Source organism: Bombus huntii, chromosome 3 (genome assembly GCF_024542735.1).
Source record: "Bombus huntii isolate Logan2020A chromosome 3, iyBomHunt1.1, whole genome shotgun sequence".
Classification (NCBI taxonomy): Eukaryota; Metazoa; Arthropoda; class Insecta; order Hymenoptera; family Apidae; genus Bombus; species Bombus huntii.
The window spans coordinates 16082440-16099869 of NC_066240.1; the positions used below are offsets into that span (position 1 = coordinate 16082440).

At 36.5% G+C, this 17430-nt stretch overlaps 1 protein-coding gene across 3 annotated transcripts in view; it reads left to right on the forward strand.

The window, feature by feature from the left end:
- LOC126863966 (collagen alpha-1(XVIII) chain) overlaps window positions 1–17430 on the forward strand; it is a 344993-nt gene that overhangs the window by 169724 nt on the left and 157839 nt on the right. Inside the window, exon 2 of one of the 3 annotated variants that reach the window (XM_050614763.1) lies at window positions 14452–16670. The exons of the other annotated variants lie outside the window; for them this stretch is intronic. Coding sequence (XP_050470720.1) covers window positions 16479–16670 — 192 coding nt within the window. The 5' untranslated portion in view covers window positions 14452–16478. The remainder of the gene's footprint in view (window positions 1–14451; window positions 16671–17430) is intronic. 3 annotated transcript variants of the gene reach the window in all.

A 17430-nucleotide genomic window follows, 5' to 3' on the forward strand; every position in this document is an offset into this window, starting at 1 on the left:
GAATATAAAATATTATTATATGTATTATGTGTAACTTTTTAAAATTTTGTAAGCGCTGTAACGAGGCATGACTATGATTGTTACAATAGTAATATTTAAAATCAATGCGGAATTTTAATAAATTAAAGAACAGAGAAAAATAATTGTAAAATTTACTTGGAAATTTATGATTACTTACACCGTCTTTTTGCATTAAATAAATTTACAGAAATACGCAATTTGTTTTATGTCAAGTTAAATACCAATTATATATTTAGATAATCAAATTGAGATATTTAGCAAAAGTGGAGTTGATCAAACCGGCTTCTGAAAGAGCAGATGTGTCTTGTTTGTATGTGGTTACAGTGAAATAATAAAGCGAAATAATTAAAGTTTGTTTAAAATAAAATAAAATAAAATGAGCAGAGCTACATATGTACATGGATATATAAAAATCTAATTAGGTAAATTTGATAATAAACTCAGTATAAATCTAGTAATCTAGAAAATCTACTAATTTCTACTTTACGATTAAAATCTATGATAAAAAATTGGTTTACGAAAAAAATAAAAGGAAGTTTTTTTGAGCTGGAATCTTTTTAAGGGGCTCGAGATGTATCGACGGTCATAGACACGAAAGATAACGATGGAAAAAGCTTTTCCCGATCTCGATGCTTTTTCGATGACATGACTAGATCGAGCTCGTTCGAACTTTTCAATTTCCGCGGTGTTACACTGTAGCATTGACTTCTCTCCTGAAAGGCTGGAAAGACGAGAGGAGGATAAAAAAGAGGAGTCAGACGAAATTTCGAGTCTTTTGGCAACGATCGAAGCGAATGTTACCTCTTTTATATCGACGGAATCTTTTACGCGTCATAAACGAATTGTGAACTGCTTCAAACGAAGAAAATTGAAGTGTTTGGAAACTTACTGTAAGCGATTGAAACGATTACGATCTCTCAACGAAATGTTAGATGAAATGCTACGTAAATTAGAAGATATAAAATTCTATGGCATTCTTTCAACTGTATTTTTCTCGACAATGTTATGTTATTCCGATAATCTTAATTTCACCCCAGTAATTTGATAATTAATCTATCAACGTCGAATTTAGAAAATTCTTTCTCCTTGTCATTTTTAATAACTTTAATGCCTTACAATTACTTTGGCAATTACTTGGCAATACTTTGGCATATTCAAACGATCGAAAGTTCATTTCTTAAAAATTTAAGAGATCGATGAAATTACCCGAAATTACTTTTTCTCAACTTCATAAAAAAAAAAAAAAATACTTTCGCCCGCTCGCGTTTTTCCCTCTTCATCGCGGCCATTAAAACTTATTTTTCGTTTATCGCCGCGTCGTTGTGTAACGTTTTTCTCTGACGTTGTATTATTTTGCTAACGCCTGTACCGGCGAATTAATTAAACCTGTAGTTTAACTCGTTTACGCATTCATGAGTTCCGTTGCTCGTTCTCCTTTATATTTTCGAAGCGCAACGCGGTAATTAGTAATAAACAACGCGTTGTTAAATCAGATACTGATCTAATAGGCCCATCCAATTTAATTTTTAACCGAGGGTTGGCCGCATTATTAAAACGCGCCCTTGGAAAACTCCGAGTTGAAGATATGCCTTTATTATTAAACGCTTAGCGCTTATAGTAAATTGCTAAATTTCTCTAGCGCTATTAATATCTGATACCATGTACCTGATGGTTAATTGTGGTTTAATGGAAATAACATTTAAGTCGCTATCAAAGCGTCGTATCTACGCGCGAACGATGTAATAATCTCTAATAATTGCCGCTTATTAATTACCACAAGGTAACGCGTCAAAATATAGATTTTCGTATTTTACTCATATTAAGTTGAGATGTTTCAACACATATTCGTGAACTGGGTGAAAGACACTTTTCTATATGTAGAAGAAGATCGTTACAATTCGACTATTATTAATTTTTAGGGAAACAATCTCAGAAATTTCATACATACAGATGAATATTATCGTCATTATGAAACGATATCCAGCGAATACTAAGCAGTTTGAAAATATGATACGTTTATCTGTTCGCTTTGTGAATTTTCTAAAACAATTGCAGAATATTATTTTAAAATATTGTCGAAATTTTCGCCTGAAAATAAATATTACCGCCTTCTTTCCTTCAAATCGCTTTATCTAGATACTGCAGCAAAATATAGATCAAAAACTAGTCTTAGTAATTCCTGGGGAAGGCCAAAGTTTCCCCGTTCCAAACTGGCGAATTTTTCTTCGCTAATAGGAAACGCGATAACGATCGCCTTTCCGTCCCCATAACTTACAACCCACGAAATATCGGTTGTGGGAGTTCCATTCTACCACCAACTCCGACCATAGCGTAAAGAAGTAAGATCTTTTATAGTAATGAAGAAGTAACGAGTATCGAAGCGAACGATTAACTTGTATACTTATTTATTGCTAGTTATAGTTTTTTGTGTGTTAAGAAAATAATAGATAATCGAAATTAAAACAATAATAGCGAAGATTAAATAAAATTTAGCGTTTTTCTTGTGTGCAAATTTTTACAAAATTACACTTGAAATATCCTTTAAACTAAGAGTTTGCGATCCAATTACCTTAACACTTTTTTTTGTAGAGAATTAGAAAGTGGATCGAATGATTAATAAATAATTATAGAGCTCCATTTAAAACAGGAACGTAATTGCACTTTGCCAATGCGTCGTTGCATATCAAACAAAAGTGAAAACCTACGAACATAAATCGTATCATGCCATTCAATTTTTATTCTCTACGATTTTCATCTATCTTCAACGAAATCGCAACTACATTACAATCCGTCCCAGTTGCATGGTTCACCACGCATAATATTCTGTGTATTTAATAATTTACGTGTACATATTAAACGATAGTTCTAGCATTAAAAAATCAGATCTAACAAATAATTTGCAAGTAGCCCTTGTTAGAATAAACACGCATATGATCACACGCGCGTACGGAATATCCAGAGATAATTAAAAAGCAAGTAGCACGCGAGTAGGCGATGAATTTTTCGCCGATTTGCCGACAGAAGATTTCCCAGGTGTGAGTGGATATCTCGGTCAGCAATGGACTGTATGAACGTTCTTCTCGACAGCGCACTCGATGCTCCCGGTCACGAATTTTCCACCTCGTCTTCGTCGTTGCTGTCTCCTGGATCTTCTTAATTAAAGCGGACATTAGTCGAGGTTGACGTAATTATTTCGTTTTGCCGGTGAACATGTGACCGCGTCACGACTGCTCATTTTTCAGTGCGATTAAAACCGTTAAAACTGTTATATCACGATAATTTTAACGATCCAACGGACGTCATGATTTTTTTGATAGAAATTACGGAATTTGTTGCGTCATGAGATTCGAAAAGAGCTGCAAAGAATTTTCCTCTTTAAAGAAGTAACGTTGATTGAGTAGGTTGTGTCTTGTAATTTTAATTGGCATAGTTTTTTTAATTTTGAGTAAGATAGACTTGTTTTATACTATAATATAATCTTAATTAGAGTATGTTGAAGGGTTTTATAGGTTTTGAAGAATGTATTTAATGTTTTACGAATTACCTCGCTTGTGCTTCAACCCGCTTCACATAATATCAGGTTGTCCGAAAAGTGTCTTTCTTTTACGACAAAGACCCGTCTTTTATAACAACGCGTCTTTATACAAACATGAAACCTAATCTGTCGAACGTCGTAATCTTTATCTTGATAGAACAAATTGAATCATTCGTAATTCGATGAAATAATATAAAACGGAAAATGTTGTGCATCCATTATTTCCTTATGAAACGAAAGAAACTTTTTAGACGACCTAATATTTTAAAAGCTAGCGCACACAAATTAATTCTTCTAAAAGAAAGAGAATACGAAAATAGAGCTATTTCTTCCTGTAAATTTATTGCAGGATCTTTAATTCATAAAGGAATTCGATATTCGCTGATGGTATCCTAGAAGATATTCAGCAAGTTCTTCTCTGGGTGATAGGTACTTAAAAACAACGATGTAATTATGTGTTTTTTACGAGTGATAGTAAAATAACAGCTGAAGTGTTCTAGTCCTTCGATTATTAATTGACAAATCGTGAGATAAATTAGATACAAACAGATTATTAAATTAGTACAGCTTATAAAAGACTAAAACGGAAATGAAAATTGCATCGATATTCTAAATAATGCAAATTAAAAATAGGACGACACAGTATTAATGATACGATAGCAGCCGGACATATATATGATATGCTATTATATAAATATTCAAGTAGATAATACTGTACTAAGATAAAACGAAGGCAGGCAAATTATAATTTCATCACCAACGTGAAATTGATTTTCTCGGCTTTAAGCGCCGCTAAATAGAAGCTGGCGAAATTTTCAAATATCAAACTGCCATGATTCGTAATTACAGAACTTGATAAAATATGTAGGATAGAATGTTTCCGCTCTTTCTACCAAATTCATTCAATTTCTATCGAGTTCATTAAATTCAGACATCGAATAAATTTACACTTATCGGGCTTTGAGTTCGAAAAATAACACTGCTACTTGATTACAGAATTGAAGAAATTTACCAATTAATTTCCGCTTTCCTGTCGATCCGAGCGAAACAGGCTTCTTAATTTCTTCTTCGAAGCTACCTCATGCCCAAGAGTCGTGTGAAATAACGAAATTATTGATAAAACGAACGATCCTATCGTGAAGTCTCTTCCTTTCTCTCTTCCTCTTTCTCAGAAGGCACGCGAATTTTTCAAATAATTCGCGTTTCACCAGACACGGATCAAAGGCATCGTGCGCGATCCTCTTTTTCGACGTTTCGTGAGTAATATGAATCTTTAAAGGCGCAATATTCCTGGGCCGGAGAAACGACAAGGAAAGAATCAAGAACGAATATTGTGTTAGCGAGCAGGGCCTCGTGTTTTGTCAGCACCCAGTAGATACAGAATTTAATTTCCTTTCCCCCGGGTTATCTTTGTTTCATAGCAGCCGTCGTTTGTACCTGATTGCCTTTTCGCCTTCAGAAATTTTTGCGAACCTTTAAAAAGCGGTCATCGTGTATTTTTGAAAAGAGCAGTGACCGCTGCTCGTGAAAATTCAAGAGGGTTCGTCCGCTATGATCGTTCGGTTCTCCCAGTGTATGTCAGGGTTCAAGATTGTTTGAATAAAATATTTCAAAATATATCACAACTTTTAAATAATACAGCGCGTTGTTTGGTTTATAAATCGTTTGGATTAATTCTATGTGTCTTAAAAGAAATAACTTTTCTATGAATTATTGCATTATCTGATGCGTCGAGTAAAATAACTCGTTATTTTACTATTTGGAAATGTTTAAGCATATTTAAACTCGTAATTAATTAGAAAATATAATTTTAGTAATCTTTAAGTCGATGTAGACGGAATATTCGCAATAAAATCCACGGTGAGATGTACGATTATATACAGAAATGATAATTCTGAAATGAATTGTTTAATATAATTTAATGTTACATTGACAATAAACGACTGAAAATGTCGCGAAAATAATATACAATATTAACATACACGATATAATACGATACCACATGTTCAGCATATAATTTTGGTAATTTTGCGGATTCATCAGTAATTAAATACGAAATTACTAATTTATTTTCGGCAACCATATTGTGAGCATAATCGCTCCTAAAACCTAAAATCACATTAAATTTCCAATGCGTTTGTTACATCAAATACTTGTGTAAACTTGTGTATTTTTAAGGAAGTATATAAACTAGCGGCAAACGAGGATAATAAACAATTCTAAACGAAATGCAAATGCAATTTTAACATTAAGATTACCAAAACCTTTTTCCGCAATAATTTGGCGATAAATAACATTGTTCGAGACCATAGCCTCGAGAGGATCGCAAATTGTTCGAAACCCTGGACTCGATAGGGTGTACCAGCAAAGATTATTTATCAATTTATCACAACAAGACCTACAAAGATTATTTGCCAGTACGAAAACATCGTTAGATTTATTTTACCTGCACTGTATATAAACTGAACGCGTTTGATGCGTTGAGACGTTTCTGATTTTTTAATTTGAAAGTTAGTTCGACGATAAGTCTCAATGAACAAAGTGTCGATTCGTCCGAGAAAAAGATCTGATGACAGGTCGAACGAGACACGTTGGCGCCAGTAAGACGCGCCGATTGATCATCTAAATATTTTTGAATTTACTAGAATGGTCGATTTACTGTGATTGATAATTCTCCTTCTGCAAGTGACCACTCCCACGCTATCGGCACTCGAAGGGTCTTACCCAGCGACTGTTGCAAACAACCCCCATGAACCCTCATATATCCTTATGAAGCACTCTGACTGAACCAATACATGCTAGAATGGAAAGCTAAAAAAGGATAAAGTCCCAGGTCCCTGTCTATTACAGGCAACTGATAATTTCTTAAGCGATAGAATAAGCGTTCAATAACTTCGCAAGGATACCGTTCCTAGGAGAGTTAGAATTTCTTGGGCTTATAAACGTAAACGTGTAAAGGTATGAAAATATAGATATATAGAAATATCAATGTATAAGGATATATATAGACACGTAAAGCTATAAATGGATAAGAAGATGAAAACATAAATCCAGAATATGAGACGAACGTGAGAAGTTTCGACTCGGTGTATAAAATTTCGTTTCGTACAATAAAACGCGAAGGATCTCAGCACCGAACAAACATTATAGTTTTAGCGTGTGTTACAATTACGTGACATAGTGTAACATAAAAAAGAATCAACGGATGAGCTGTAATAAAATGATCCGAAGAATGCGTAAAATCCATATAAATCGAGTTTTGCATCCGCGTGATTGTCTGCGAAGATAACGTCCGGTTTTGAAAAGTGGAGCGACTGTCGACGTGATATCTACGATCTCGCACGTACGTACGAGGATCGGTGGAGGAAGTCGAGCCGAGTGCATTTTTCTCCCGAGGGAAACGCCGGGAAATTATCGATGGCCGAAACAAGAGGATATCGACGTTCGAAACGGAGCAGAGCAGGGAAATATATGTGGCTCACGTTCGCGATGGAGGATGCGCGAGCGGTTAAAAGTAAGGAATGGAGACGAGAGCAGAAGGGGATGAGAAAAGAAATGGAGCAGTAAAAAGGAGAAAGGAGCACGAGAAAAGGAGGACCCGATGCTGCTGCAGAAGGAGACGAGAGCAAGCGCGGGTGCATGCCTTGCGTTTGAATGACGAGAACAGGATGAGGTAAAAGATAAACGCAAGGAGAGTAAGAAGGAGAAAGAATGAAAAAAGGAGGGTCTCTCGTGTAATGAAGGGACGGGGTTTCACCCCGCGTTTTGTTTCGCCTGTGATTCGCCTTCTATGAACTCTCGCCGGCCTTTCACTCGGCTGAAAACGAGCTACCTGAGGATATTCTAGGAGAAAAAGCCGGACGATGGACGACTGAGAGTGGGAAGAAAAAAAAAAAAGAAAGAAAAGGAGAGTGGAAAGTTGGCGAGCCGTGGAGAGGAAAAGGGCCAGCTGGAGGGCAGGGGGATCGAATTAACGAGCGAAATCGTATGAACTTCTGGCTGTTTACTTTTGTGAATTAAAAGCAGTCGAAGCGCAAAAAGCTCATGGAAACCGTGGAAACTCGTTTATCTTCCGCTTTTCGCCTTCTTTCTTCTCCTCTGTACCCGTCTTTGTTCTCCGCTTTTTTCGTTATTAAAATATACCTAGAATAAAAACGAGTGAAACGCGCCGGGTTGGGGTTGGGAAAAAAGCGAAGGGGGAATTGAAGTAAAGCAAGAAGATATTGTTAGGCGATAGCGCGGAGACGCGCGTGAACAAATTGCCGGAAGAGCAACGGAGGAAAAAGCATCCGCTACGAACGGTGTTTACCGGAAGAGATAGAAAAACAGAGGAAGTTGTCGTCGTGGCAATGGTCACGCTCGTGGTCCGCCCTGCTTCGGGCGGAACACGTTCATTTGCATACCTCTTCGACCGACTTGCGCTTTGAATTTTTCAAGTCTCCTCTTGCCGGCCACCAACCTTCCACTGGTTACGTGGAACGTGGAACCGTGTCCGGGTTTGGAAAGCTTCCGAACAAATAGAAATATAATGATAAGGCACTCTCGACGCTTGAAAATGCGGCCACGTAGAAACCATCTCTTATGACTTTTGCCCTTTCCAATGCGTATCGATAGTGCGGTCACATATGCCAAGAATTTGTGTCTCTTCGAGAGTACAACGGGGCCCCCGTTATCAGAACAAATAGAGAGACAAAATTGTTCGGACAGTGAAATTTTCAGATAATACAACGATCACTTTTCTGATATGAAATTTCATTTAGTCGAATACAAGTTAAGATTAATTGGCAGATTCTTCGAATATTTATGAATCTCGTATCTTCTTGACCGCTAAGTCACGTAATCTTTCAACGTAAGTAACTGCATAGAACTACGTTCCTTTTATATTTCGAACCATCGAAACCCTTTTCCGAACGCCACGAATGCTTCGATACGAGAAGACGCCTCTCCATTACCACTTTCGTTTGCTGTTTCCATTTGCATAAAATCTTCGTTATTATCGTTTTTGTCCCAATGAAACCATTCCATTACATCGGTATGTTTAAGATTATCCTACTGTTGCCATCTGAGGAATCGACGTGCTTCAGATGATTCTCAACGTGTTTGATGTTTTTGTCTTTTGGTGTCTGTGATTCTGACTTTTCACATCTACGTCACTTTTTTAATTATGCCATATTTTGTTTCGATAATTACAACGTTATTAATTTCGTAATACATTTTTATAATCAGAATTCACTCGTTCGAACGAAGGAAAGAATGCGTGTAATGAAGCACAGCACATATTTGAAACGAAAGAAGGCATCCGTTATTGGTAAATAGATTTCATGTTCGGATAAGGGAGCCCCTATTGTATTTTGTAATTTCCATATACATTTTTAGATTTGTTTCAAACTTTATCAGCGTCATCATGATACTTGTGATTCATGAGATTTTAAAACGTTTTGTATAACACAAGATATTCATAAAATTTTTCTATGATAAATGCACAAGTACATTCGCGACTCACTGCATGCAAAAAGGAAATGAATCTTCATATATACATTCGGTAGTTTAAAATGTGGAAGTTCGAAATAATTGGTTTGAAACCAGCCCATAAAATACATAACTCGACGAAACTTTCATCTCCGGAGTTTTATACGTCTGTGCAATATATTGTTCTTCTTGAAGAGAGGAAAAGATAATGTTACAATCGGAGTCCGTAATATTGGAAGAAACTTATTGCGTGTAAATGTTCTTTTTCTGTTCGTACAGCGCGCATTTCAAGTAATATTGAAACGATATCGATTACTTTAAGTGGCGCTGCGTTGTTTGTGCTTTTAATACGATTTCGTGATCGACGATCATCACGTACCTCTTAACTTTCAATTTATGTTTTATAAAACGAGATATCGCTTTTACCGCGAAATCGAACGATGTGTCGATAAATGTAAAAACAAGTACGCAGATTTGAAAAGTGATATTTCATACTGCGTTAAAGTAAACAGAAATAATAACATTTCTAGACATTCTGAAGTTACGAAATCGTGATACTCGATCTGTCAAGTCTTAAATTACGAAATTATAATATTTAATCTAACTACTTTAAAACTACTAGCTACCAACATCTTCTCTTTACCTAATCACAATATTTTTCTCACTTTGTTCGGAAATATCTTTTCAAACGTATTTTAAAAAATCTTTTCTAAGATTTACTTAGCATCTCTATAAATCGATGCTGAAAGTTTCAAAAGATAGAAATAGAATGCTGCAACCTACGCGTCGAAGCTTCGACAGAATAGAGGCACGAACACATTTTTCGATCTAAAACATTGCAACAGAAACTCAATTATCGTGACCAAAATTGGGGAAAAAAAATGCACGAACGTGACAATTTTCCCTCTCTTCATTATTTGCGGCATAACGGTTCCAAAGTGAATTACACCTGATACGACCAAATTTCCGCGGAATTTTTCCTCGAATTTCAGCGCAAAATCTCTGTTTGAATTCCTTTTTACAGAAGCTGTCGAAAATATGCGAACGTTAACACAAAAATCCGCGATCCAATGCATTAATCGCTCGTCTTAGGGCTAGAATTGTTTGTAACGTATACCTAAATATTCTATATTCAACATGTATAGATAATCGTAATTAAACAAATTTTACGAGAAGGTGATAAGACTCTGTAAGACAAAATAACTAATTGCGTAAATTGTGTCGGAAGTTTTAATCCTAATTCTAAAATATTAGCCACTATTGGATCGATAAGTATAACGACGCTTAAAGATCTTTATTTATATTCATAAAATAAATGAAGATTTTATAATTCGATTACTTGATTAGAAAATACATTTGATATCTGAATATTCTTTACAATATTTATTAGGCGAAACAACTTTTTAACCAACTTCTATTTTTTCACTATATTCGTCAAAATATGAATTTGCAACGAACATCCTAGTCTAATGATTCTTCTTCTTCTTCTAGGTAACATTCGTTAGTATAATTCGAATACTAATTTAAATATCTCTAAATTATGTATATTCTCGAATATCGAATCAACAACGACGAGAACTTGGGCACTGAATTGCGGGCGATTATATAACAGTTTGAATTAATAATATTCGTTCGGTGAATCAGTCGTGATTCTAAAACTGTGAGAAGAAGCGTCACGCGCTATCCAGCCAGCCTTCCGGTGGCTTTCCAATGTTGAATGATGGTGAACCGATATGGCCGCGGTAAACGAATCACCGTCGTGCTCCTCTTTGATTCAGCTTCTGCTTTGACAATACTCCCGTTTCAGATTTTCAGGTCGTGATCCGTAGTAATTTGCGGACTTACGAGGTGATTTGTGTGCAGAAATTGTCCGGTTATTGTTGAGAATAGAATAGAATAGAATAGAATGTTAAAAGCGGGACATGATTTAGACCTTTTCGATGGGATCTCGTTTACGTGAGGTATTCTTCAGCTGTAACTTGTCGAAACTTAAATTTTTGCAAGTATTGCAAATATTAGTAATAATAATTGTTATTTAATTGAAAAAAATTACATATGGAAAACGTAAGATGTAACGAAAAATGAATATAGCTTTTTATAAACGTGATAATATCTCAACTATGCTAACCTACACATTCCGGATAATAAAAGAAGAACGTTGAATTAACCCCTTAACCTACAACTACGGGTATAGCCCGTAGTACGATTATCGGGCCAAATATAATATATAATACAATATATAATAGCTTGTTTATGTTTTCGGACCAAAATTCTCGAACGTAAATCGTAGGTTAAGGGGTTAAGACGGAAAATTAAATATTTAATAAGTATCATCAAGTACAATGGAATTTAATGTAATTTAATAGGATGCTCTTGCCCTGTTATTTAAATTCGATACAATTGATTTAATCTAAGATAGATATTATAGGAAATATAATTTCGAATAGATTAAAAGTTTTATGGATAATGTTGAAAGCTATCGAAATATTTTTAGAACATAAAGTATTGAATCTGAATATCAATCGTGTTTAGACACGACGCGTTTCATGCTTTTTTTATTCTACCAGTGAATATGAGAAATGGTAACAAATATGGAAAAATGTTTTACAATGCTGAATTTGCTAAAAGAATGGTAATAATCCTATTGATCAGTACGTATATTCCAGTAATAAGATAATATGATCCCTGAAATTAAATTTACCCGCGATGAAGTAACAAAATTCGATTAAAAAGTTGTTATTATCAATATAGAAATTGAACAGCATTTAATATTTGACGTTGCCGAGTAATCGTATCGCGTAAATCGTAGTTTATTTCTGAAAGAAAAATCAATTAAACATTTCAATGAAATCACTATAAATATACAAACTCTGAAAATTGATCATTCAGAATTAAAATTATTGCGGATGCTTCTGCTCATAATTTTATTATATTACATGTAAAATGGCATACAGTATGCATTTAAAATACATATCCTCAAAAACCAATAATTCGAGGTTTTTCTCCGAATGTCTCAAATATTCTTCCACTGTTTATCCACGATTATTTAAAAAATTATTTAACGATTAAATCAACGTACACTTTGTACATTATTTACACTTAATTCTCATGAATTTACGACACAGGGACGAATCAGCGTGGTCGAAATTCAACCTGGTCCAAATAGCCTAATGCGTTCCTCATTTTCATTACGTCCTTCGATACCGGCCGCATTAACATTCGCGACCGCGTTCGCCCGTGCATTTTACCGTGTAAAATGAAAATAGCGTTGCCTGCTAACGGACGAGGTTCGTCGAATGAAAATGCTGTTACCGTGTGACCGCGATAACACCCGGGAAAATTGATCCCAGTGTTTAAGATCCAACACGTCCCGCCGTGATTCCATGCCGCTAATTCGCGTTTAGTTCGTGGTGTTTCGCGCCCTGCAATTTTCAGCGCGCAAGGGATGTTTTACTAACCGAATGGCGTTTTCTTCGATTTGACGAAGCGAACTGTTAATCGTGAACGAGTTAAGAAGACGATTTTTGTTTTTCAATCTTGGAGATATCTCAGAGAATTGTTCGTGAGAATCGTTCAAAAGGCAAATCGATTCTGTTATTAAAATATTCTTCCAGCTAAACATTCTGATAGAAAATATTCTTCTTCTTTTTATCTTATGATCTTATAGGTATCTTACAAATATTTTATTATTAACGATAAAGAATAAAGAATTCTTCCTTTATATTCGTCTATGAAATATCTTTTCTTTACAACCAAAGTTTTCAATATCGTATTTATTCCCGTGAAAAAGTTTCGCGAAGATCTACCAAAAGACTGTGAAAGCTGCTACTATCGCACATTTTTATAACTGAATCTCGTCCAATAAGATGCAGTTTGTCCACGGATTTACGGATCAAATTCTCGACAGCAAACTAATATTTCCAGCAACATTATAACATCTTGTTGCATCTTATATTTCGATAGTTATAACGTACATATATTTCAGCTACCTGGGATTTGTAGAGCCAAATTATATGATTTATAGAACCACGCCATATGATCTATACAATTCTCGGATCAATCTAATACTTTCGAAGCTAAGGACGTTCGAACGAAAGAAACTTTCAGATAGAATATTGGAAAATTGTGCCCAGAAGTTTTACATACCCTTTCGTAGACGAAGAAGCGGAGGATGTAGAGATTTATTTGTGACTCGTATCGTAGAAACTTACAAATACGTATACAAGGAACTCGAATTTTTTTCTACCATTTTCAGATGGAAAATATATCAATTTGTCTAGAATATTTGTAAGTTCGAAAGCAAAAGTGAAAGAATTACAAAGCTTCGACTTTACGCTAAAGTTTTTCTTTATCTATCGAAATAACAGCGTGATTGACCAGTAAAAAATTCGAAGATCGTGGTATGTCTGAAAAGGAAGATGTAATTTGTCAGAAATATAACTTTTGTAAATGGAGGATATATTTTTCTCTAGGTAGATAAAAAATGGAAGGATTATTAAAAAACTTTCTTTAAAGAAGATTTATCTTCATTAACGCCTCGAAGTATATCCCTATTAGCGAATGCACTTGGCAAGTTATCAATTTTATTCGCTAAGACCACAATGTTGATTAATTAGTAAAGAGAATAGCGATTCTTCGAGCAATTAAATTCTCATTCTAGGACAGTTTACGTCGATGGCCAACTTCTGTAAAGAACAAGCAATTTACCAAATTATATCGTCTCATTATATTCTGGCCGTAGTAGCCGTCGAACTTTCGATACACAAATTGAAAATTAACTTCGTTACTTTTATTAAAGTTAGGGATAGTCTAACTTTCAATTAAAAATCTCTAGAATTTGTTTACAATTAACATCCTTCCTGCGTTTACATAATTTTCATAAAGTGGAAAATCAAACGAGTAACTTAATGACCATAGAAAGTTTCAAAACTGCGCGACATAAAGAACGATGTATCGTTGCCAACGTATTAAAAAATATCTAGTACAAAAGTTTCTGATATCAAAATCCTCGAATGTCAGTTTTATAACCTTCTTTTATCCCCAACTGTATACATAATATCAAATTGGTATTTTGCATCGTGTACAAAACATTGTGCACAACGACGATCAATAATGATAATCATTGCAAACCATACTCTATAGGAAATGTTCGCGTCTCGAATATTTACCGCTGGAAGCATTAATTCTGTGTCAAACATTCACCGCAAACATCCACCAATCCGACCACAATTTTCCACGCTGACAAAACTTCTCTAAACATCGTAAATCCTTCGCTCACGTAGCTTTTGATTCATCGAGAATGGTCCTATTTTCTCGCAACAATCCACCGAGACGTGTCTTTGAAGCTGCATCGAAAGGTCTCTCGAATCCCTATTAACTCTGCAGTCGGAAAATTCGTGACGTCTGGTTGTTTTCATAACATCTAGGAAAGTGACTTTCCACGGCGATTAGAGGCCGCCTGAATCGACGGCGGTGCAGTCCAAGAGAGGCAGATCTGAAAGGCCACGGTGAAACGAGGACGACGAGGAGTGGGAACACGAACGAGGGATCGAAGATCGTTGAAGAGAGTCTTCCGAGGCTTCTCGTTTCCGGAGGCCTCGTTAAACGAATCCTCGAACGACCGAGGGCAACCGTGTAATATAGAAGGTATTCTCCGGTGTATCTCGTTGCTGAAACAATTCCCCGGAGAAGTTTATTGTTGATTATTCAGACGAATTTATCGGAACTCGTTGTTGTTGACCCCTCGCGACCGTTAAACTTGTTGATCCGCGCAAGTGTGCATCGTGTTTCGCTGGGAGCCACGGTAGAACGCCATCGAACGTTTCTTCCTTCGCGTCGGAATGAATACGAATTCGACGTAGGATAGAAAAGGCAAAAGAAAAAAAAAAGAGCACGTTGTTACTCGGAACGGGAAACTCTGTGTCTGCTCTTGTGATCGCTCGAGCCTCAAGTGCTTGGAGAACACGGCTGTTTCCGAGAGAGGTTGCTCCGGGACAGAGGAGAACCGATGTGGAGGGATAAGGTTTTGTTTATTGAGTCTATAAGAAGGTTGTTGGAGTTTCGTGCGCCGGGAAACCTGTTTCTTCGTAAGGCTTTCTCGTCACGGGAGGGAAATTTATGGAATTGAAAAAATGTCTGACGCGTCTCGGTATCTTGCACGCGTATAGTAGCGTTTCCTCGGAAGAAGGTTGGGCGAAGCTAGTTTAACGCGTTGAAGTCGCAAAGAACCGTAAGAAAAAGAAGTTTCAATTGTTATACTCGGATCAGTATTAAGAATCTTCCCCGTGACGAAAAATTAGAAGAACGATCAGAAACTGAAACGTACACGAAAGTTACGGAAAAGAGCCATCGCAAGATTATCGGATAGACAGGTACGAAGAGGATCGCTTTAATGCGTAACCATCGGCTGTCGCGAGTGTATACCGGGTGCACCGTACGAAGTAGAGTGCTCGACGAAATTACGAAGGAGCGGGGTTACGAAGGACGACGTTAAGGAATTCGAAGAAGAGCGAGTCCCTCGTCGACCAAGTTCTCGAAAGCGTGTTAAACTTGTTGACCTCTTCCAACTCCGTAGAGGGTTGAGCCGTAGTGGAATCGTGGTATCCGCGGTGAGCGATATATCCTGGAGAAATTTCCGTAATTCGTCGCGAAATTTCCGAAAGCGAAACCGGACGTGTGACAAGCGATCGAGATAGTACGTTGGGGAAAGTTGAGTCAAGCTCGGAAAGTGCGAGACATGGACGGAGGACTGACGAGTTCCTGCTAAACATAGGACCGACCAAACGCAACGAGGCAAACGGAGTCCTCTTCTTCATCCTCTTCGAGCGAGGTCTCCAAAGAGAATTCTTGGAGCGGAAGCTGAATCGAAGGAACATCGAATCGAACGGCGAACGGGATCTCCGAAAGAAAGAGAAAGAAATTTGAAACAGCGGTCCGAGAGAAAACCTCGAAGCGTTGATGGTGGTGGTTAGAGGCGAGGCTGTGGAAGATCGTACGATCGATCTTGGAAAATCGAGCCAGGAGAACGAGTCACATTCTGCCAGATGACTTTAAGGAGGGTGCACGAGGACTCGGCTGACACGTCGTCGATATTCGAGTACGAGGACGTGATAAAGTTATAATAACAGCGGCAGCCTTAGTTGAAAATCGTTGTCGGCACTGATGTATGGCCGTATGAGAGAGGAATATTCTAGTTAGTCCCCGCTCCTATTCCCCTAAAAGAAGAAACAAAGAGAGAGATATATATTCATATACCTAGATATATTATATATATACATAAATGATATATTGATGTTAATCGAAGTTATTAATTGATTGATCGTTTTCCATCTGGTTAGACTGGTTGGAATCTGTTCGTTGAGATATTCGGATTAACCGATTCGGTGTTGGCAAAGTGTTGGTGAACGAGTAAGATACCCAAAGGAAGGGGAGATAGTCCGAAAGACGAGGAAAAATGGCAATGGTAATATCGCCCCGTAGCAAAATCGTGACTCTGTCGTTGTTGATCGGTATCATTACGCTAGTGGCGTTGATAATCACGGGTGTGATCGGTATATGGCACAAGAGCGAGAAACCGACGAAACCGGGGACGAAGATGGTCAGCAGCAAGCTTCAACAGATCACCGGCTACACTGCCACTAAACATGTGAGTAGAAACTTCCTTTTCGTGGCGGCCACGTGCCCTGCGCTGAATTCTCGCGCATTTTTTACGGTAGGTCGATTTCATTGGTTTATTATTGAATGATGTTTATCGATGTGGTGACATTTGCCGATTCAGAGTATCAATTATATGCGAGTGTCGTTATCAATTTTATAATATATCGCGAGTACGTGTATAATTAAGGAAAATGTATATTTCTTACACTGTAATACAGGTAGGGAAAATTATTTAAAATATATTTAGACGAAATTTGAAATTTTAAGAGCGATATCTTCGAATCTTTGCGGGAATCTTTGCTTTTAAATCGTTTGAATAGCTCTGTGAAGTAAAGTGCATTCGAAGATCGATTTTCTAATGTAAATAATAGAGTGGTAAAGGTATCAAGACGGCTGCTGGGTATGATATGAAATATAATAAAGCATTTCAATTTTATAAATATTAATTTCAATGTTAATTATATATGCATGTTTATGAAATTCGATATCTCTTCATTAAAATAAATAAATCACCGCCATTTCGTTTATATTTTCATTTCTGTTTGTAGTTTTTCTATTATTGTTAATAACTCGTTAACTAATTAATCGTATCGAACGATGTACTGGAATTATAATATATGGCATGTAAAACGATATTAAATGAACACATTGAGTATTTTTAATTAATTTGCATTTTACGTGGAACTGATATTGTTCCGTTCGTCGTGTAACTTTCATTTTGTATCAGTGATACGAAAGAAAAAACTATT